The 22,434-nt window shown below is 36.9% G+C and overlaps 1 protein-coding gene across 9 annotated transcripts in view; it reads right to left on the bottom strand.

Moving 5' to 3' along the window:
• CADPS2 (calcium dependent secretion activator 2) overlaps nt 1-22,434 on the bottom strand; it is a 290,272-nt gene that overhangs the window by 186,195 nt on the left and 81,643 nt on the right. For all 9 annotated transcript variants that reach the window (XM_058420273.1, XM_058420271.1, XM_040062395.2 and 6 more), the window contains exon 3: nt 9,699-10,031. In XM_058420273.1, coding sequence (XP_058276256.1) covers nt 9,699-10,031 — 333 coding nt within the window. The remainder of the gene's footprint in view (nt 1-9,698; nt 10,032-22,434) is intronic.

Here is a 22,434-nt window from a genome sequence, read left to right as displayed (position 1 = left end):
AACCTGTGTGAGAACACCAGTTACAGAATGTCTGCTATCCATCTTTAAAGCAAAATAGTTGCTCCAGTATAGTAAAAATGGAATTATCATTCAGACAAATGGAAGCATAGGTATTTCAGGAAAGATTCTCCTGTCTTCAGCCTCCTGAGAAATGACACTGCACAGTGAGAAGACTGTGCCAGATTGACTGGGACACAAGTTTATAGTGGTCCTAGGAATAGAACAAAGCTTCTCTAGAAATTGTGTACTCCTTGGAGATTCTCTCAGGCACAGCTCAGTAGTATTTTCCCTCATTTACAGGAAGTTTAATGCTCCTATATTAAAAAAACCCAAACCTTGGTACTGCATGACTAGTTAGGAAGACAGCTTATTCAGAGGTGATACCAGGAGTGACTCTTCCCTTACATTGTTTGCAAAGGGATATTTCTCCTGCCATAGCTCCAGAGTGCTTACTGTATAACACCTCCTTTCAACAGCAGCTAGAAGTTGACATGTCTACTGAATATGTAGCCTCAATTTTATTTCAGAATTTTCCTGTATATAGCTAAAATGTCTGGAAGTCAATTTATTTATTAAGTATCTCAAGAAACAGATTCCAATAAGGAAAAAGTGCGTATGAATCTTATTTTTATTCTTCTCTTACTTTTTCCCAGTAGGCTGTAAACTTTTACTCTGAGGGTAATTTTTTTTTTTTTTTAATTTCTACTCATGTTACTGACCTAGGTTTAATTGGCCTGAGAATTTTTATATAATCCCTATAGCACTAAAATGAAGATAATTCACCTACCTACAGAAGATCTAGAGAAACATGCACTTCCTTGTAAACATTTCAGAAGTTTGAAATTAGGAACATCTAATTCAGACAGCTTTGGCATAGACACCAGACTGAATCTGAATGACTATCCTTGAGGCTTGCAATATGAAGTATGGGAATAAATGAAAGGACAATCAGCATCTCCCTGCATTCTTCTGTTGAGAATCAATCCAATTTCAAGATGAGAAGGTATCTGGGATGGACAGCCTGAAAGCTTAGAGATTGATAAATTAGAGATCAGGATAGCTTCAGCAGAGAAGACAGCCGAAAAAGTATCCAGAGAGTTTTCTGATTTTTAGGACAGGCACAAAAATATGTTCCTAGCGGAAAAAAACCCAAACACATGAATTATAGTTCATTCAAAGAGAGCTAGATATCTCAGCCATTTTACATAAACAATTACTCTTGCATAGGGCAGTCCATCCTGTATTATGGAGGTGCTATTACAGTTTTATTTAAAATATCACAGAATCATAGAATAGGAAGGGTTGGAGGGGACCTCTGGAAATCATGTAGTCCAACCTCCCCATCAAAGCAGAATCAAACCTAAAGTGTACAGATGGGACCATCCTGAGCAGCCTTTTCTGACAGGCTGGTACTCACAACATAAAGAAGTTCTTCCTGCTATTGAGTTTATGGCCAAAATACGTATCTATCATATATAAAGAGAGAGAGAAAGAAAGAGAGGGAGAGAGGGGGGGAGAGAGAGAGAGAGAGACAGCTCATTTCCACATTCACCTGCATCTTTGCCTCTGGAGTGACCAGGGTGCAGGAACCCCATAGGACTTTCTTGGGGCAGTTAGTTGCAAAGAAACTTCCTCTGAAGAAGGGAGATCTAAGAGGGTTCTCCCTCAAAAACTCCAAAAATGGAGGGAAAAAGCAGCTAAGCTTCAGAACAAAGAGTTTACTACCACTGAGTCAGAGATACAGAAACAGGGTCATTCTTTTCCTGCGGCTTTTCCACAGGAGTAGCTTCACACTGGCTGCTGAAGACACCTCAGGATGAAAAATGCTGCAGAGAAACAAGTGATTGTCTAAGCAAAACTTCTTTACTTCAAATTGATAAAGAGGAAATATAGAATACTATCATGCCATAAAAAGAACAGGTGACAAATTCATGCTAAGGGTCATTAACTTATTCAGCTTGCTCACAGGGACTCGTGCATTCAAATGCACATATAAGCTAGCAGCCAGACATATTAATAAACTTAATCATCAGTCTGGAAATGTGGCTGTAAAAATGATTTGTTTTGTGTTCACCTACCCAAAGACATAGAATATCTCCTTAAAAAGATAAAAAAAATTAAATAAAAAAAAATAATACAGCAGCCTTTGGTTGAAAAGATTTCTTTTATTCCTTAATATCAAAGCAGACAATTTTTATTCTCATCTGGTAACATATAACATGATGAGTCAAAAGCACTGGTGATTTTAATGTAAGTGCAAGTTAAATACTGGATATTTTTGGCTTTGAGTGTTCAGGCAAGCTTAACTCCCTTGGATCTAGAACTCAAGCAAATGTCAAAACACCAATAATTACTTCATTAAAGTTCCAAAAGAGTATTTAGGGGAAGAAACACAGGCAGGTAAAATTAAAAGCTTAAAAGGATTTCTTTTAACAAAGCCCAAAACAACTTCCTTATTTCTTTGTGCTAGCACAGCCATTCTACTGCTGTTCTTTCACTCACCGAATGCCAAAGACAGCCTTAGAAAACAAAGCAGCTTGAAAGAAAGATCTGCAGCCAAAATCCCAGAGTCTATGATTTTCATCCTCAGAGAAGGCACAGAGCACAGTAGATGGGTGATTGATTCTCAGCTTTTCTCCAGTTAGGCTCTCATGACAAGAGAGGTGATGCACAGGAGAACATGCTTATGAGGACGCCAACCCAGACAACACAAGTAAATCCACTAGTTTATGAGTGCTGATATTCTCTCAGTCTACTAGCGACCCTAAATATCCAAATCCCTCATGCATATGCAGAATAGAAGCCACATATGCATAAAGAGCTCTATGATAGAAAAATCCACATGTAAATTTAATCTTAAAATAAAAGTGCAAAACTATTCTTCAGACTCTTTTCTTAATGCTTATACTGGATGAATAAAGCTTTGAATAGTTTCATGGTTTTCAGAAGATCCACTTGTTTTTATTCTAAATGTGTATGTCAAAGCCAATTTTCCTCATCCAATAGCTGAAAAAGAAGGATAATGCAATACCTCAAGTACTGAAAATGTATTCATAGTGCCACACCATTTCTCCCTGGTATTTTCACACTATTGCTTTAGCTACAAACAAAAATAATTTGAAGTTTTTCATTATGTAGCTTGCATGGCTTCTAAACATGGTTCAGAGTCAGATACTTAAGCATGGTAAAAAAGTAACTCGCTTTTCTGAGGATGTTTCAATTTCCTTTCCATCACTCTTCTATCATTAGAGTAAATGAGAAGAAATCAGCAACCTTTGAGCCAATCAGAGACTTTTTTCCCCAAGTAAGTTCTGCCATTATAGAAAAAACCCAGTTTGTTCACAGGAGCTAAAACACTCTCCCTCCAGCCTATTTAAATACCATCGCTGCATGTTAACAGAACTGAAGCACCTGGGGTTACAAGACTTCCTTTTTCATCACAACTCATGTTATTAACCTGAAAATCCAAACTGGCCTGACAAACACCATTCATTTCAGTTCTGAATTTCTCACAAGAATATTACAGAAGTAATCTTGGGAGGAATGGTTGAGGTTGCAGCACTATTCCCCAAAACACTTAAATTTTTTTGGCTTGAGGAAGACCTTTGCAAACCTCTCCAATGGAGGTAAAATACCAATGAAGTGCCTCAGAAAAAAAAAAAAAAAATATATTATATATATATAACTACTGCAATAACTTCATATTAAAATCCTATATGCATGTAATCAAGAATGACATCTCATGAATAAAAGGCAATATCCAAAATCCTGTAGAAAATGACAATTTATTTCTTCATTTAAATATTTGGTTTTAATTATTCAGCTATTTTGCTCAAGAACAGACAGTGGCAGAGCTTTCTTCCCCTTGAAGAGGGTAAAGTCAATCAGAAAGCAAAGGTTTTTGGTTTTTTTTTTGTTGTGTTTTTTTTTTTTTTTTTTTTGGCGGGGGGACAACAACATGAAGGAAGATATACTCTGGTTTTTACAGGCACTAGAAACTAAAAGCAGATCTGTGAATAAGCCTGAAGTGTGATTATCTGAATTTTTCTACTATAAAAGGCATGAAACACTTTTCAGGTTGACAGACTCATAAGACAATTTTAAAGGACTGACCTGTTCTGTAAGGAAGGGCATCACTATTATCCCATAATAATGTGCAGACACTTTCTAGACTCACATTTTGCACATAAAAATCCAGTCAACACTTGAATACTAACGGTACCTCTACAGCCTCCCACAGTCCCACAGAATCAGTGCTTTTCTTCTCCCCAGACATCTGTCATACCACCGCAGTCCTTTCTGCCCACTGAGGGGCCTGACAGCTTCTACTCTCACTCCTGTCCTGTCTGCATCCACTGTGGTGTCTGCAAAACTGTCTTTTATCTAGAGAGAAAAAAACCCTGAAACCCTGCCCCATGCTGGGGCTGTGCATCAGCTACCCAGCAGTAAACTCTCAGCAGGTAAGGCCTGAAAGTAGAAGATCTCCTATAAAGTATAAAGCCGGTGATGAGAACGAGACTGTGGTGTGGATTTTTTTTTTTTGTTTTTGTTTTTGTTTTTGTTTTTTGGTTTTTTTTTTTTTTTTTAGGGTAATAGGAATATCTTGGGCCAGGTGAAAGAACATTCTGAGCTCTATGGGATGTTTAAGACACCAGTGAATGTCTTAGCTAACACCTGATGTTACCTTGAAAATACAGCAATGGAATTTGCCAATATTTTTCACAGGTTACTTTGTTGCACAAGGTCTAACTGTGCATGAAGTAAGGAACGACAGACATTGGTGACCATCAGAAATACACTGGCTTAACAGAAGCTCTGGTCACATTTTAGCATCTCACAGAGTAAATGTAATTTCTTGTGACTAAAAAACCTGCAGATACACATACTTATGTGTTCCAGAATATACAGCCCAAACATAATTTTTTTCCTGTGCCGGGCCTCAACTTAAAGACTTAAAGAATCTGTTTAGATTTTGGTCTAAAAACTAAAGGGAATCATAGTACTTGTTTCATTACTTCAAGAAGATCTCAACACTGCACTGAAACTTTCTGTACAAAAATATCATTATTCTTTGTGCTTCATAAACTCACACTTGTCCTCATAACTTATATAGGATATGAAAGTTTCTACAGAAAATATCCAGAAGTATGGAAATTCTGTGAAATAATTGCACTATTTCTCATCATTTCACCAAGGAAAGGACCAGAACTAAAAACATGCAAAAGTCATGAAGGCCTTGCTACAAATTAAATTGCCCTTAATCTAAATTACTTCCAAAACTTCATAATTAACTGGACTTCAGAAAAGTGCTGGCCAAAAGACTCCAATTGTATTAACTACCATAAGCAGACTTCAGTCAGAAGAAATTTTTAACAGAAACTACTCTTAGAATTAAAAATAAAAACATTTATTACAGAAGATACAATGTAATCCATTGTTCTCAATATTAGACACTTATACAAAGAGTTATATCTTGCAAAAGCCAAAGATAACCATGGATCAGACACAATACAAGGATTTTAAGCAGATAATTATATCCTGTAGTAAAGTACCATCTAAAGCTATTTCAAAAATAATTAGTTTTGTGGTTGATTCCCAAAATGGTCAAGACTAAAACACTTAGCAAATAATTCTTTTTAAAAACTGTTACATTATACTAAAAAATATTTATTCTTGTTAGAAAACAGAATGCAATTTGCATTCTTTCATTATGAAAAATATTGTTCTCTTCTCTGGGCACTCAAGAAGGGGATTTAGATCAGCCAAAAAAGGCAACCCTAAAAAGACACTTTCAAAATAAAGTAAACTCCTGTGTGGAGTTACAATTTACCTGACAAAGAAATTCTGGTACTGATGAAGTGGTGTAATAACAGTGTATGACCACAAATCAGTTTGAGTTTGAACTTCAGTTTGACTTATTGCAAGGTTATCTTCTACATCAGTGGATAATAAAAAATATTTTTTAAAAAGGAAAAACGATCATATTTGAACTCTGTAAATCAAAGAAAGTTCAACAGTATAGCCAAGCATCTCAAATGCAAGTCAAGGAGCTCATTAGGTCCCAGCTAACTGGCAATCATTTCTTTATCATAAAACACAGCTTGAGGCAACACAATGTAAATAAATATCAAGTGTAAGTCTTAACATTTACAAAATTGAACCTTTTAATCACAAAGAGATGTGGGTAGTTCGCAGCAGTTGCTGGCCTTTCTCTAAATTATGAAGTTGAAAACAAGATCACAGAAGTCTTCAACATCCTAATGTGAACATGTTGTAAATGTTCACTACCTAAAGTACAAGCTTAGTCACTTTGTGTATGTTAAAAGATTGTTAAAAAAAGTTACTCTTCAAAGAAAAATGCATAAAATTCTCATAGCTAGGTGGGCTCCGTTTGACAGTGTCTGAGAATTGATCTATTATTATTCACTTTATTTCTGATTAGGTTTTTCTGCTGGTTGAATGAATGCTGGTTCTCACTGTTGTCACATGAAGTATGGAGAATGGCAACCAGTGTGGACCCACAGGAACCCACACTCCAGCAGAACAATCTGCTGGGCTGAGATATCAAGATACCAGTGGTTTAAGAGTTGAAGGGAACACTCCATTTAGAATAAGCTGGGAAGCAGAAGCTTCTGAAGCCCAATAAAATGTTTCTAAATGCTGAGGTTGGAGGAGGCTGGCAGACAATACCTCCTACGGTTATACAGAGCACCCTTGTCTGCTTAGCAGCCCTGTAGGAGCAGGATAATTTACTCTTATCATCAACATTGTAAGACATTTTTCTGTTTCCTGTTTCCAAAGGATTGAAAGGTATTAAAAAAATGGGAGAGAGAAAAAAAAAGAGTTTTCTACGCAAATTATAACTGTACAGATTTTCTTTTAAGGGCAGCTGTTTTTCAGAGCTGGAAAATATACAGAATTTCATATATCTGATTCTCTGCTCAAAGAACAGAAGCCAAACTAATCAAGGCCTCAATCAAAAATACAATTTTAACATCTATTTGGACTTGCCCTTATCTCACTGCTCCCAGACACTATTGATTATCATTATCTGCATGTCTTTAGTATTCTAGACAGCAGCAGCAAAGGGAAATGAAAGAGAGCATTTCCACAAGAACACAGATAAAGGCTTCTGGGGCAGGATGAAAACTGCTGGTGCTGACTGAAATCCCAGACTAACTTCATCTCATCTTCTATAAATACTGTCAATGGAAAGGAATAAGATACTGCCTAAACTAAAATATTATTAAAACTATAATGAGAAGTAAGGGATTTCACCAAAGGAGAAAAGGTATTACATTATCAGAGACTGGTTGCTGTGTGCACTGCACTTCTTGGCAAGGTTAGGTATGTTTGTGGTCTTTTCCTTTGCAACAGACTTCCCCTCATAACTTTGGTCTATTATGTGCTTGACTGGACCACAGGAACAGGATGTGAAAATTGTTGTTGGTAGCAACTCTCTTGGAGTACATAATGAAAGTTTTTACTTTAGCAAAGTAACCTCATCCTTGCCTCAGGAAACTAAAATCTGCAGAAAGCTAAAACACCAAACAAGGGTATAACCTTGAAGACTTTCATTTTCTGTTCTTTCCAGTTGAAGTACATAGGTGCTCATGTATTTGCTCCTGAAAAAGCATATTTTCATTACTTCCCATTCTCCAATACTTACATGGATTCAGGGTAAATTGTGTTCACAGGTCTCTGTGTACTTCAGAGACCTGCATGGGAAATTCTACAACCTTCAGCGCTCAAAAGCAGGAAGAGCAAGAGAAGTGCCTTCTGTTAATCCCACTGAGTCATCTCTGCACGTGTCAGGGTGGTCAATCTTTCTCTCTTCTTACCCACAAGGTTATTTTCTCTTTAATTTGCAGGTAAAGAAAAAGAAAATACAACCATTCCATGCTCACATTTCTACCAAGCTAGAAGATGAAAATCAGCCACTAGGATGTTTCAGTCTCTCTGTGGGTTACGGACCAAGAATTTAAGACAGAAAATTGTTGATATTTGCCAAACAGTTTTGGTCCATCAAATTTTATACAGATACGAGCCAAAATAAAGATGCCTTCAAAAATACATATACAATAACCTAGTGGATGTACTATCAAAACCACTTCTAGACTAAGGGAAGTGGTCTTTCCAAAACAATTTTCTTGTTTAATTTAATTGTTTAATTGTTCCAAGTTCTATAGGTCACACTTTTTTGTGTTCCTCTAGCCCAATGCAGACTAACAACAGATTTTGACCACCACAGCAGTGCACAAAGCAAGATTTAGCAATCACCAGACACCAGAGGAGAGCGGAATCCATATTGAGTTTCTACTATAAGTAACAAGTTATCTACTTGGCAAAAAAATAGCTTTTTTCATGTTTTCAGAAAATTGAACAGGTTGCTCAGAAGATTTGCACAGTCTGTCTCCATTCTCAGAAGTTTTAAGACCTGCCTGGTAAAGCCCTCAGTAACTTAGTCTGTCCTCACAGCTGACCCTGCTTGCAAGCTGACCCTGCTTTGAGCAGGAAGCTGGACTGAATGATCCTCTAAGGACTTATCCAAACTGCCTCCCATGCCTCCATGCTCTATTGTATATAAAACCCACCCAAAATGAAGCAGAATTATTCCCCCAGATTTCAATGTTTCATCTTATTAGCAACCCACATATCACAGAGGCTTAGTGATTTACATGAATGTGAATTTATGGGCAAGAGGAAAAAAGAGGGGACAAACAGGAAAAAAAAAGAAGGAATACTTTCTTTTAATTCAAAACACTGCTCATAATTTGATGCAGCAGGGTGTTACATACTGCAGATGTTTCGATCATGTAACAGATACATGATTTCATGCTACACTAACACAGATAATACGTTGCTATATTAAGATGGCCTATAACTACAAAACCAGCCTTCAGCATAATTTATAAAAAACATTTTAGCTGTAATCTGGATGACTATTTTATAGACAGTGTAAGAAGCTGTGTGATCTCAGTTTAAATGCTTCATCTATGCTGCTTAGTTGTGAGACTTGCAAAAATACCTTCTTTTTCTTCAGGTTTTTCCTCCTTAAGTAACTGTTAATTTATACTTCCATCACTATGAACACTAATTAATAAAATATTTTTACATACCAACTATACTACTGATTAGTGAGAGATTATACACATAAATCTGACTGTTGAAGGGACTGTGTTGGCCTCACAGGAAAAATAATTTATCCAACAAAACAATGCAGAAATGTGAAAATTAGCTTTGTGGAAGATGATTGAATTGAAGCACATTTACTTCTAACACACAAACCTTCTAGACACTGGATGTCCAACGGGAGCCTGAATCACCTGTCAGCTATTTATGACAGAAAATTTCTTTTATAGACTACACACAGGCTCAGAAATGTATGTTCATGCATATGAGGGTATGCAGATGTACAGACCATGGCACATTCCTCAGAATCATTCAGACTGTGTGAGCTGTGACACTGCAAAAGGAGACCCCTGTAGCACAAGTACCATATACTCTGCATACCCTTTATCCAAGTGCTCAGCAGCAATCAGATCATGCAAAGCTTCCTTGCGTAGCAGTCTCATCTCCTTGGACTGCAGAGGTGTACCTTAAACTGAAGGATTCTACACACAGGGAGGAAGCACTGGACCCGCTGGCAGAGGGGAGATATTCTGGACACAATAAAATTGAATGACACCAATACTTACTTGGCAGGCATTATAAATCAACTGGTGTTCCAATTTTTTGATCCCTAGAATCTGCTGAAACATTTCATAAAGCTGTTCCTTGCTCAGAATGAGCTCTGATACAGCACTTAAGGCCATTCTATTTGGCTGTTTGCAAAAGTCCTCTTCTCCCCTGTATATGGCATCGTATTTGGCTAGCCAAGAACTTAACACTGTCTCTTTGCTTAATCCATCAATTTCCGGCAAACTTCGGACTCTCTTTTCTATGTTTTTCTTAAAAACATCTCTAAAGTCACTTGCAGAACATCCTCCACTATGGACCATTCTTGCAACCCGGTCACTCTTGAGAAATACCTTTTAAAGAAAAGAAGAGAAAAAAAAAAGAAAAGAAAAGAAACAGTTAAGCATGGACACAAATACAAAACAATCCCTCTATAAGGGAATACAAGCTAGTATTTTGCTTCTACACAAGATGGCTTCATATAAAAGAGGTATACAGGCCAAGTTTGTTATGTTTTTCATAAAGAAACAAGTGACCACATTGAAACCAAGTTTCCACACTGAAAAAGTACTTTAAGTAATTTTAGAAGTATTTATGCATAAATTTACAATAGCTAGACTAGATGAACTTTGAATTAACAGCAGCTAATTTAAAATTCACCCACAATGAGACAGAAATCCAGGAGGAAAAAAAGCAAAACAAAAACCAACCCCAGAAAACTGAAACACCATAATCAATATTAACAATTGAGAAGACAGACTCAAAGAAACAGAGCTCTTTCTACTACTGTAGATATAATACTGGAGACACAATACCGGATTCTTCATGTAAAATCACCAAAGACCAACATAAAAAAGCTCATCCCAATTACTCAAACTCTAAGATATGGCAAGGCAAATTACAACAACAAACCAATTAAATGAGTTCCAGCATTCTGGGAAAACTTTCCAGTATTCAAGAATGGTTGTTTTCATCTCTTCTTTTAGAAGGGTCTTGGCAAGGGTGATCTTTCTAGACACTGTATGTGGCCTGCACATAGCTCATTTATAGTAGAAGCCTCATGAAACTGTTTCTCCAGGAGATGCAACCAACAAAAAGCTGATGGTACAGCACAATCAGCTGTGCAAACAACGGACATGTGCCTTGGACAGGGAATAAAACTACATCATGCCATTGAAAGCACAACTCAGGGAGAACCACCTGGTTTCTGTGGATGAGGGAAATGAATCAAGGCCCTCCACTCTGGGGGCTGCCTGGGTGCCAAACCAACATCCCAAGCACAGCTGAAATGCAAGGAACAGATGGGAAACTACAAAGCTGAAATAAAACCATCACCTTTCTGACTGTCTGCTCTATTCAGTCAGACATATGAACTGGAATTAGGCATGCATTTTCAGATAGTCATTACAGTCACCAAGAGCCATAGCAAATCATATATGATCTTGCAAATGGAGGTGATAGCACAGTAGAGCTCTGACTCCAGGCACTGTATCATGTTAGAAGATGGTGTACCTAACAACCAACATAAAATACTAGTACTACCGTGCTTGAGCTGAAAAGCTGAGCAGAGGAGTATAAAGATGCAAGCAGATCAAGAAAAATTAATTCTAAAATTATAGTGCTTGTCAATGCACATTCTCTTGTAGCATACTTTAAAACAAGGCTACTATAAAATGTATTTTTCAACAGATATCCTAATTGATATAATTCAGAAATACTGCAGATTAAACCCAAAAGTATTTGCCCAAAGAAATTATTTTAAAAAACCCCATTACCAATATATGCTAATGACATTATGCTCTGGCTGTACCACTATATATTTCCTTCTATGTAAACATAAGAATCTAAGGTCAAATTCTTACCCATAATGGGACCTGACATAGTTACTGTAAATTAATGCTTATATTAATTTCCCCAAAAGGCTACAAAAATATTGAATTTCATTTCAAAACACATAATAGTCAGAAATTCCATTCAGCAATAAAACATCAACACAAACATGTACAAGGATATTAAATCTTTCCTTGTTTTAACAGCCTGAAATTATAAATGATTAATTCATCTAACAGCTTCACTGGTAAAAAAGATGATTTCAAACTTATTTCAGCTACTTTGTACTGTTCATAAATAATATTTAGTCTTCCATCACATTAGCCTGCATACTCAATGAGAGAAAGCAGATGCAGAAGACAGAAGTTAAGAATATTTATAGGCACTTCCCACCCCAGATCTTATATTCATGCAAGATTACACAATCTGATATATTACTTATATAAATGGACCAGTATAGTAAAAAAAAAAAAAAAAAAAAAAAAAAAAAACCAACCAACAACAACCCCCCCAACTCCAAACCTGCAAAATTCATACTGTAATAACATCAGCATATCATTCACCTTTCATTAACCTTCTTTCAGTCTTATTATTCCAAATGATTAATCCTGAATGAAAGGGCTGTGAAGCTGCCAGTGCTTTCCTTGATTTATGAGCCATACTAATTCAAAATTTACTTGTGATTCTGAAGTTGATTTTCCAAGAGATTTTTTTCCAGGAAAAACCCATTCCATTTTTAACCACTTAACCATGGAAGGGAAGCATTATTGTAACACTTGGTGCATGTAATGTTCACAAAATAATGGCATGTTCATGTTGGGCAATGCAACAAGTATGTGCAAAAAGAAAATACAATCTGCATGTGCCCTTGACTCTAAAATATTCCCTTCTAATGTGTTTTGGGTCACAAACTGCATTTTTATTAAATTTTCAAAAAATTATTCCAAGGTAATTCTTTTTGGAGGTACAGTGGATATACAAGGAAATTGCTCAAGATGAAAACCCAAGGTGTGAATAACAGAGTATGAAAAACATGGTTTGCTCTGCAAAGGAATCCACTGGGCCTAAAGCTCTTACTACTCCTATTTAAGCGGTAATTTACCTTTTTTTTTTTTTTTCTGAGGGAAAAAAATGTAACCTCATCTTTGAAATTAACTGCTTGCATCTAAAGCAATTAAAAAGCAATAATAACATTTTAACAAAACTATTTCATAAGCAAGTCTTTGTTTGCAACAGAAATCCATAAGAGAATAGAAATTCTATTAAGAGTGCATCAAATGTGTCACAAATTTGGAACACTAAGATACATTAAAAAGCTATTAAGTCTTGTTAATCCTCTTCCTGAAAGACATATGGTACACCCCATGTGGAATGTAAAATCCTTCTCTTCAGTGAGACTTGTGATTTGTATGATTGGTTTCAGAGTTGTCAAAGATTATATGAGCAGCAAAATCATCCCCATGTGAAAAAATATTTTTATTGATATTTATCTTTAAAGCAAAATACTAATTAAGCACATTCACTAAATCTTTGGTTCTTACTGCCTTCATTCCTGTATTTCAATTGATCATTAGACTTAGTTCTAATTAAATAATCATTTGAAAACATACAATGTTAAAATGTTATCCCAAGTCTCTCAATGCTGGGGGTAACTGGAAAGGAAAACTATTAAGACGTTTGAGTGTAAAACATAAAATACTAGGCAAAGTTATTGTGGGCACAAAGAAATCTAATTCCGCATGGAACTAGATTTGGCAGATCACCCATGATCTTTTGATAACCACACATTATTCAGAAATAATTTGACAAGACTCAAAGTTTTTAATGAAGCACTTCCTGTCACTACCAATGTTTTCCAGACTTCCTCAAAGACATCCTGGATTGACAATATTGTCACTCAGCATTTAAACTTCTAGTATCATTCCTAGTTTATTGAATCCACAAATCAACTGTCCATGTTACTGCCAACAAATTATCAAAACATTAGAAAGGAAAGCTCTATTAAACAAATAAAATGCATTCTGGAGAAAACAGATAGTCCAAATACAGGTTTCGATGGGCCATATATATTCACTTCGAAGAACTTTTTCAATTCATGTTATTTAGAATCATCCTAAATACTTTGGACAGAACCACACCTTCAGTTTCTGATGGATGAAGTTCAACTCAAAGATGAGACAACATGTTTTAAAAAAAACCCCAATAATAACTGTAATCTACTGAAGCACTGTTTAAATTAACCTTTTTTCAATCATTACACATACACAATTTCATCTACTACAAATGCTAATAAAAAAGCTTAATTCAAAAAAGTCTTTAGCATTAGATAACTACATTAAAAGCATGTTTTTGTTAAAAGATAAAAAATCATTTTTTAGCAATGCCTACAACTTAAGAAAATGTTCAAATTATTATAAAAAGAACTGATTTTAACTTCTAGAGCATACATCCCTTAAATAACTTTTCTATTTATTGGACATCATACTAAATTTAACTAATTCTATAATTAGGCAACACAAATATGATTATCTTATTCTCTGCTCTAAAGCTTAGGGAAAAGAAAATTCAAGCAAATGCAGCAGGGCAGGTGGGCCACAAGAATGATTCCTCAACCTCTGAAAACTTCTTCCTCATCTGGCTTCTGTACGCATTCTAGTAATGCAAAAGCACCAACATTTTCCTCCTCTTTAAGCAATGCAGAACTTGGATTTTCTTTTGCTATTTTCCACAAGAGCCACTAGAGACTTTTCTTCATTTTTGATGGTCACTTCTATTCCTGTAGCTTTGAGGAGACCACATTTACACTTTAGACATGTCCTATGTCTTAGCAGTCAGGGCTCAATGCATCATCTTTCATGGAAAATATGGTGGCAGCTCAAAATGCACACTATGTCTCTGGAACAGCAAACTTCTAGACATACTAGACACCATCTGAATCAGCTTATTACCTTTCTTACAATACACATTTCAAGCTGCATAACAGCTTTTTTCACTTCCGAATTTTCTGGCATTCTGGATGCAATCCTTTGGGTTCCATGCCCGTTCCAGCACAGTAATGGGTGTGTGACAGGTGCACTCAGCCACATGACCAAACTAGCAGTAGCTTGGTATAGGCTCCAACGGAGGTCAGGGCCTGGGCCATAGCTTGGCCAAGAACTCCTCTAGTTCCCATGTGTTCTCTGAAAACCAACAAAGGAGCAGAGTGACCCAAGTGAGCACTGGTGCATACGACCTTGGAACACTGATCAGGCAACTCACACATGAATAGTGGGTGGCTTTTCCAAGACCCATTTATCAAGGAACAAAGAAGGCTGTGGGTACAAGAAATTTCATGCATACCTCTCCCACTGCATGTAATTTCACTAAAAGCCAGCCACTGTGTTCCATATACATGAGACATGAAGTGAGTTTTCTTTGAGCTCTCCCAGCTAAACAGCCTGGCTGCATAGCAGGGATCTTCTCCTGAGCCTCTCAAAGTTGAGACCCTTTACAATGGCAGATCTTTGGTAAGTGACTGATATTGTGCGTAACCTTTTAGTATGATAACTTTGACTTCTGCCTAGGTAGCTTTACTTTATGCCTTTGTAGTTCTGAATCACTGTTCAAACAACAGCAGAGTAACAGTGAACATCGACATTGAACCTTGTTAAATCGCACTTTCACAACACCATATCAAAAATGTTTTTGCTAATTCCTTTCACAAGGACTCTTTAAGAAGTCTAAATCACCCATTACAACATGGAATAAAAAACACAGCCATTGCACAGAGGGCCTCTAAATAATAGGTCACAGAAGAGTTCTGATACCTTCCTCCTTCTGTTACTAGGATTACTTGTATGCCATTGTGAATTAAGCATAAAACAATCCTTTCTTCCAGACTACCTTCCAAAGCTGTAATATGAATCTCTGCACTGATGCAGACCATAGGAAATGCTTCATTGCCTACACTTGAGCATTCATAAGTGATTGCATCAGCTGCTCCAAGTGATGCTGCACATTATTTTACCTGTGAAAGTGCATGGTGTCCTTCTAATTAGGACTATGCATGTCTCTGTTGGCCTTCTGAAGCTTGCTAAGGAGCTGCAAGAACTACAGCGTGGCCATTGGGGTAGCACCACCAAACCAAACACATTCTTTAATGGTGACATTCTTCCAAAGACTCCACCAGAAGCTGACACAATTGTAAACGCCTTGCTGCATGAGGGCCAAACATTGCCCTCCTACAGCAGCACAATGACTGATGAACCAGGGAGTTAACTGCCTAGATCTCCAGTGTGTTTATTCAGGACAATGTACTGCAACTGATGTTTAGGGCATCCTTAAAACCTGCAACTGTTAAAACAGAACCCTTTCATGTAACTAAGCAAAAAGAATGTCATGTAAAACCTAAAGATATTTCTCCTTGGAGAGTTTTTTTAAGAAGTATCCTACCACCCAGACATAGATACACAGCTACGGAGAGCAACACTGTGTTCTGACAGATGTGTTCTTGTTTCAAAAGAATTTTCTTCTCCTTTAAGCTTACCAGAAGCAAAGCTGGAACTATATTAAGATTAATGGCAACTATGTCATATCAGAAATTGTCAATTATTAAAAAAAAAAAAAAGAACAGAAGTGCCTCTTTGATAAAGCCTGAACAAGGGCAAAAAGGACTTTAATGGAAGTCCAAGGACTATTCAAGTCTATGAAAGTTTTTCAGGTTTCTGATACACTTTTCTGATGTGTTCTGTACTCAAGCTCCTGCTGTGCTCTGTACAATTATCAGAACTCTTGAGTTTATGACATACAGAATAATTTTTTTGAAAAAGACAGCAATTTTCAGGGCTAAATTGAGCTCTAAAATTTCTGCAAAAGACAATAATTCTCTTCCTGCAAAACTAAAAGGAATTGAAGTAAGTTTCTTATTTAAAAATTGGATGTGACATGCATCATCGTGTTGTGCCAGAAGCATTGCTTGAGGCAAAAGAAAGCGTAAGACATTTACTGTGTAATATTAAATAGCCCCTATGCAGCTACTGCAGCAGCAGCTCTTCAAAGCCTTTCATAGCACAGCTCATTAGCAACACTTGTCACTGTCAAGAGATCTCATCAACTTAAAGTCCTTCCTGTTCCACAGGAATACAAAGTATTCCCATTTCATTCATTAATGTGAGCAATGTTGTCTGGGACCAACTCTCACATCCCTCAGTCGTTCTACTCTGCACTGAAACCACACAATGCATCACACCAAGAGCTGGGGCTAGTTTGATGAAGGTGCAAAATCTTCTAACAGATTGGAGAACAGCTTCCACAACTCTGCATTTTAAGAACAAGGGCTTATTCCTAATAGCAGTTAACATATATCATGACCAGTGCTGTCTGCTGCTACACCTTGGAGCTCCAGAAAAAAACATGTTTCAGATATGATGTCCTCAGTGCATTTATAACAGTCTTGAAAGAAAGAAAAAAAGCACAACAAAAATTATTAAGTTGATGTTTAGATTAGTTCAACTAAACATATTACAAGAACAAGATCACTTTTGGTCAAGAATAAATAGTTAATGTAGTAGCATCATACATCCAAGAGTGATATTAATTATTTTTATGCTCCTTGAATTAAATTACTGCATTTGCTACTGAAATAGCATTTATATCGAAGAAGACATTAATAGTTATCAATGCATTTTAATAGCTACTTCTAATAACTCTTGGCTGCTGAAGAGGAGTGGAAATCGAGCTAGTTAATGAGATTTGTCAGTATTTTGAAATCAGAAGCACTATTCACATTCTTAAGAAAAAAGTAAATTAGTCAATGCTTTCAGGTCTTCTTCCTCCCTTGTTCTCTTTTATACCCTAGAAATATCCTCCAGGCACTATTTTGATTTTTTTACAATGAAAGATTAAACGATCCTATTTTTAAATGTATGTAAGTCTACAGAACAGAGTCCTCACCTTCAGGTAAAAAAAGAGATAAATTGATATTTTAAGAAATCACACTTATAAACTCTGAGTACTTCCGAATTTCCATCATTATTTTGTTAATGAAAGGTTACTTCTCTTAGAAATACACTACATCGTACAATTTTCCCTAACTTTGAGGGGGTGAGAAATCTGAAATTTAAAAAAAAAAAAAAGCTAACAGTGAGCTCGTAGGTTTTTGTTTGTTTTTCAAAACTCTTTAAAGCAGCACACTACATTAAGGTGAAAAAAGGAAATAAAATTAAAAGTAATAAACCATCATCATACAAAGAGGCATAATAATTTAATTTTTTTTTTTCTTTTTAAGTAATAGATCTACTACCCTTCCTGAGCACATTAAGCTATGATTTCTTCATATTAAGATTAATGGTTCAGAAATCACCACAAGTTGAAATCTTCAGGTGATTTACTTTGTTTTCTTCAGCTCTTTTGGGCAGTACAGCTGCACACTGGACATTTACCACAGCTTAGCAACAAGCTATCTGTAAAAAAAACCCACCAGAACTCAAACTCTTGAAAATTAAAATGTGTGCTGCTGCTCCAGGGGTACATGCTTGTAAGCGTACACAACACTGTGCCCTGGGATTTGTTCTTTGCCAGCTTTTTCAAAATGCACAAGCAATTACCAATGTCTAGCCAAACTGCTGTTCCTGACGGCAACACGTTTCACAGAGTCATGTACTGCAGTATTCGTGCCTTGGGCATAAGAACAAACACAGGTATAGTGACAATCAGCATAAAAAATCCACAAAAGCATTTCACCCAGAAGCAGTGTTTTCTCCTGGATTCATTTGTTAAAGTTAACCAGCTACCCTTTTGAAACAAGCAAATTTAGCCTCTTTTCACTGCTGACAAAGCAACAACAGTTTTGCACCCCAGTGAGACAAAGTATATAGACTGTTGCATACATGAGCATGGGTGTGGATTACTTTTACTATGCCTCCACTTGTAACAGGTATTGTGACCTTCACTTTAACTTCCCCTTTGACCAAGCCCCATTGCTCGGTCTGAAGCATCTTGAGGGACTCTGTGCATCATAGTACTGGCCCTCAGGTGGTACCAGGATTCAGCAGAAGTTAGTCTCCAAATATCACCTGGATGTATTCCCTCCTGAGTGACTTTGCTCACACAGGCAATGAATATGTTCACATAATTTTAGATCTCTGCAGGTTGATCCACAGCCACATATTCAACACTAGCAGCCACAAAGATGCAAATCTCTTCAAAGATGATTCCTGAGAAGACTCATGCTAGACCCTGAATGAGGGTAATTACAAGCAAGCAATTACCAAAATTACTTCTCATCTTCCAGTTGTCTATGCCAGGGAGCAATCTGATAAATAGGTAAAAACCAGAATAAATAGATTTGCATATTTAAAAATGTTGTGATGATTGGTTTGTTGAAACATAAGAAGCAGCCAGCTGTTAAAAGAAATCTTTATAATTCTTTGTCCAGCGATGGCATGGGGAAACTGATGTGCTGCTGGTCAGAAAACACTATTCCTTCTGCATATTGCTTTTGTCCTGGGTAGAACAGTGTACAAATGCTGTAGGCATGAGGTCTAAATTCACAGCTATATGGTCAACTCATCATTCCTATTTAATTGTGGAAATAATGCATATGTCACTGGAGACTGAGCAGCTTCTGCACAGGCCTAGGCTTTTCTACCCATTAACTCTCTCCTGATAAAAAAAAGCTATATTATCCCTGTAGATGTTTCTCAGGACCTTTACATATAGGAGAAAGAACAGATCACATACAATGGGTCTAGAATAAATCATGAAGTTCAATAGTTCCACAGCAGAAATGGTATTTAGGCTGCCAGGGGAAGATGTTAATTAGCATCACAGCAAAAAAAAAAACCCAACTGCATGCTAGACATGAGATGTTTTCAGTATCTTTTTAATATTTTGACTGATACAGACCATAAGCACAAGGAGAAGTATACTTTATATTGAGCAACACAAAATTCTAAAGGGAGAGACAAGAGTTCCATGCTTTGACAAACACATTTGTTCGCTTGCAAGTTAAATGCAGGGCTTTTCTCATCACCAAGCCAGATAAGTCACCAGCAAGCTATTCTTCTGCTATTTTCCCAATTTATTCCACAATTGGCAAATAAAGCAGACATGAAACTGCTTCAGCGGAGAAATATAAAGCAGAACTTTCCTTGACCATGTTAGGAATTTCTTCCTCCACTGTGTAAGGTTTCAACGTGCTCACTGTTCCTGGTTATACCCTTCATCCTCTACCTGACAAAGGAATAACTTGAAAAGCCTCTTTTTACCAAAGTACATTTTCTTGGTTAGTAAAGTGAAATTTAATGAAAGCATTAGGAGTTGATCAGCACATTGCTTCCAGAGGTTTTTCCTCTTTATAAGAGAGCAAACAGCTTGCTCTCCTGCACGCTGATTCTGTGGGACCAGAACTCCTCACTTTGGCAACCACTGGCAAGTCCCAGGTTATGACAATTTCAAAGGGTCTATTTTAAATAGTGTAAGACTGAAAAAGGCTTTTAAAATGAATCTATAACACAGCATGCCTTGGTGTTGTCACTGTAAAAAGGCTTACTCTCCTCTCACAATTGGTCCCTATTTTCCAGCAAATTCCATAAGGAAGGTGTCCAACCCTGACTGTGAGTGAAGAAGATGAAGGACAACAAAACCTGACAAAAACAATAAAGCAGAAAGAAGAAACCAAAGACTGAAAAAAAAAAAAAACTTCAAAAAGGAAATATATTTACACAGAAATAATGAGTAGCAAACAGAGTCTTGCTAAAAAGGATTAGGGAAAAAAAAAACCATTTACTTAGCTTATTTATATATTTCACAATCAACAGATGATGACTAGTTTATGCAAAACTACCTTTGGTACCTGCAAACTTGAGAAAAACACACACCTGCTTAAAATCAGTACATCATATTTTCATTGGCCTTGCTAAAAACTTCCTCAATTCTCCAATCTTTTGGTGCTTATTCAGTGCTGTACAACTCACAAAAAGTCCTATCACTCCATCTCTTATGATAGTACTACCTCTTAGGGTACAACATTACTAAATATAAAATCCAAATTCTTGCATTAACTGTGAGAAAAATTGAAGTAAATGGGCAAGTACAATAAAGAAGGGAGAAAAGTTGTTCACTTCTCTAAATTTTCCTCTGGAGTCACTTGTGGTTCTCATTTTTATTCCACTTGACTGAAAGGGGAAGTTATGTAAGTGACCGTTTTCATCATTGGTATTTCACTGGGTTCATTTTGCCAGAGATGAAAAGAATTGGTTATTTCACTTCCATATTACCATTAATGTGCTTCTGAATTAACCACTTACACCTGAGTATAGATTAATAGCTTTTAGTTTGAATTAGCATACTACTATATCTCTATTTTTCAACATAATACCAGGCATTCCATAGTCAGACCAGGCCTACTGAGATCCTTTCATCACCCACCACCACCCTAAATACTTTCATGCAAAGTGTGGACACTGTTTCAGTACATATATTTTTATACTGATCAATGCCACTTTTTCATTTCCAGTTTATATATTCTGGAACTGCAGCTGAATGATCAAAAAGGACATGAGCAAACAGAGACTGAGCCAAAGCCACCTGAAATGTTGTCTCATAACATTATTTTTCTGTTTTAGTGACTGAAAAAGTGCCAGCCAACTGACTTAGTTTCCTGTACTAATTAGCTTTAGTGGCTTATTTTTCTAGTGGAGTCGACGGGAGAAAGATGAAAGCATTGACCTCACTCTGTGGCCAAAGGAACCTGGAAAAGCACTGACACGTTTTGAATACTGCAAAATTGGGTAGTCACTGAAAAACAAGGACAGGAGTAGACCCTCTTAAGCCTTTGAAGGCTTATTGATGATGTCCTACCTATCAATAGCACCTTTCTCCTACTGTGATCCCCAGGATATAGGGCAACAATAAACAATTGTTCCCAACAATACGGGACAATGCAGCCATTTTCCATCTAAGAAAAAACTTCTTTTGCATCCTATGAAGGGTGACATAATTTTTGCAGTATTCTTGAGAATTAGATGCACTGTGCAGAAGTGCAGAGCAAAAGATCTAGGAGAATGAACCACAACAGTGTACTTTGCACCCCAAAGCCAAATAGAAAAGGCTGCTTGCACCTACTGCCTCCTGCATGACCCAACTGCTGCTAGGATAGTTCACTGCAACTGTTGAAAAAATACTTCCATCATCACTAAAATACAAGAAGTAAGAACAAACAGGCTGAACAGGAGAAAAAGTGGGGACAACTGCCACAAGTATCTAGAACTGCTTGACTGAAGTCAAGTAAATAAAGAGATGCAAACTAGAAGATTAAAGGAGTACAAACTGTCCTACGACCCATGTTTAGCTATGCAATTCATCCATTTTAGACCCCTTTCCATGTGCTGGGGGAAGGGTACACTGCCCCAGAGGACAATCCAGAGCTCCAAACACAGGCTCTGCTTCGAAGCACTTCGTAGAGGAACCTCTCTTGCCACAATGAGGACAGGGAAGCTTACAAAGATTCATTGTCCAGACTGCTCTACAAAACACCCCAAGGGAAGCGGCGCAGATGCCTTCCAGAAGTTCTAAACAGTCACAACAGTAGACTTGGAATCATCTGGGGAGAAACAGGATGGAACAACACAGTTGAGTTTAATTGCAAGCTGATGGGACAGATAATACTAGTTTTGTGATGAGAATGTATTTGGTGTTACAAAAACTGCTTCCTTGCTTCTCCCAAAAGACAATCTGTACTTCAAAGTGTTTCTGTTTAAGAGGAAGACGGAATTGTTTAAGAACAATGGAATATAAGTGCAAAGGCAGGCAGGGACAATGCATTGTGAAAACGGGAATGCTCGGGGAATTGTTTGTTATGTCTTTGCACTTAGAATGCATTATTATTTGTGTGGACATTTCTCAACAGCAACACCATCTCATCACTCATTAGAATGCCTTTCTATT

The sequence above is a fragment of the Hirundo rustica genome, chromosome 4 (assembly GCF_015227805.2).
Source record: "Hirundo rustica isolate bHirRus1 chromosome 4, bHirRus1.pri.v3, whole genome shotgun sequence".
Taxonomy (NCBI): domain Eukaryota; kingdom Metazoa; phylum Chordata; class Aves; order Passeriformes; family Hirundinidae; genus Hirundo; species Hirundo rustica.
Note: the sequence above shows the minus strand (reverse complement) of the source record. Positions and strands in the feature narration are given on the sequence as shown.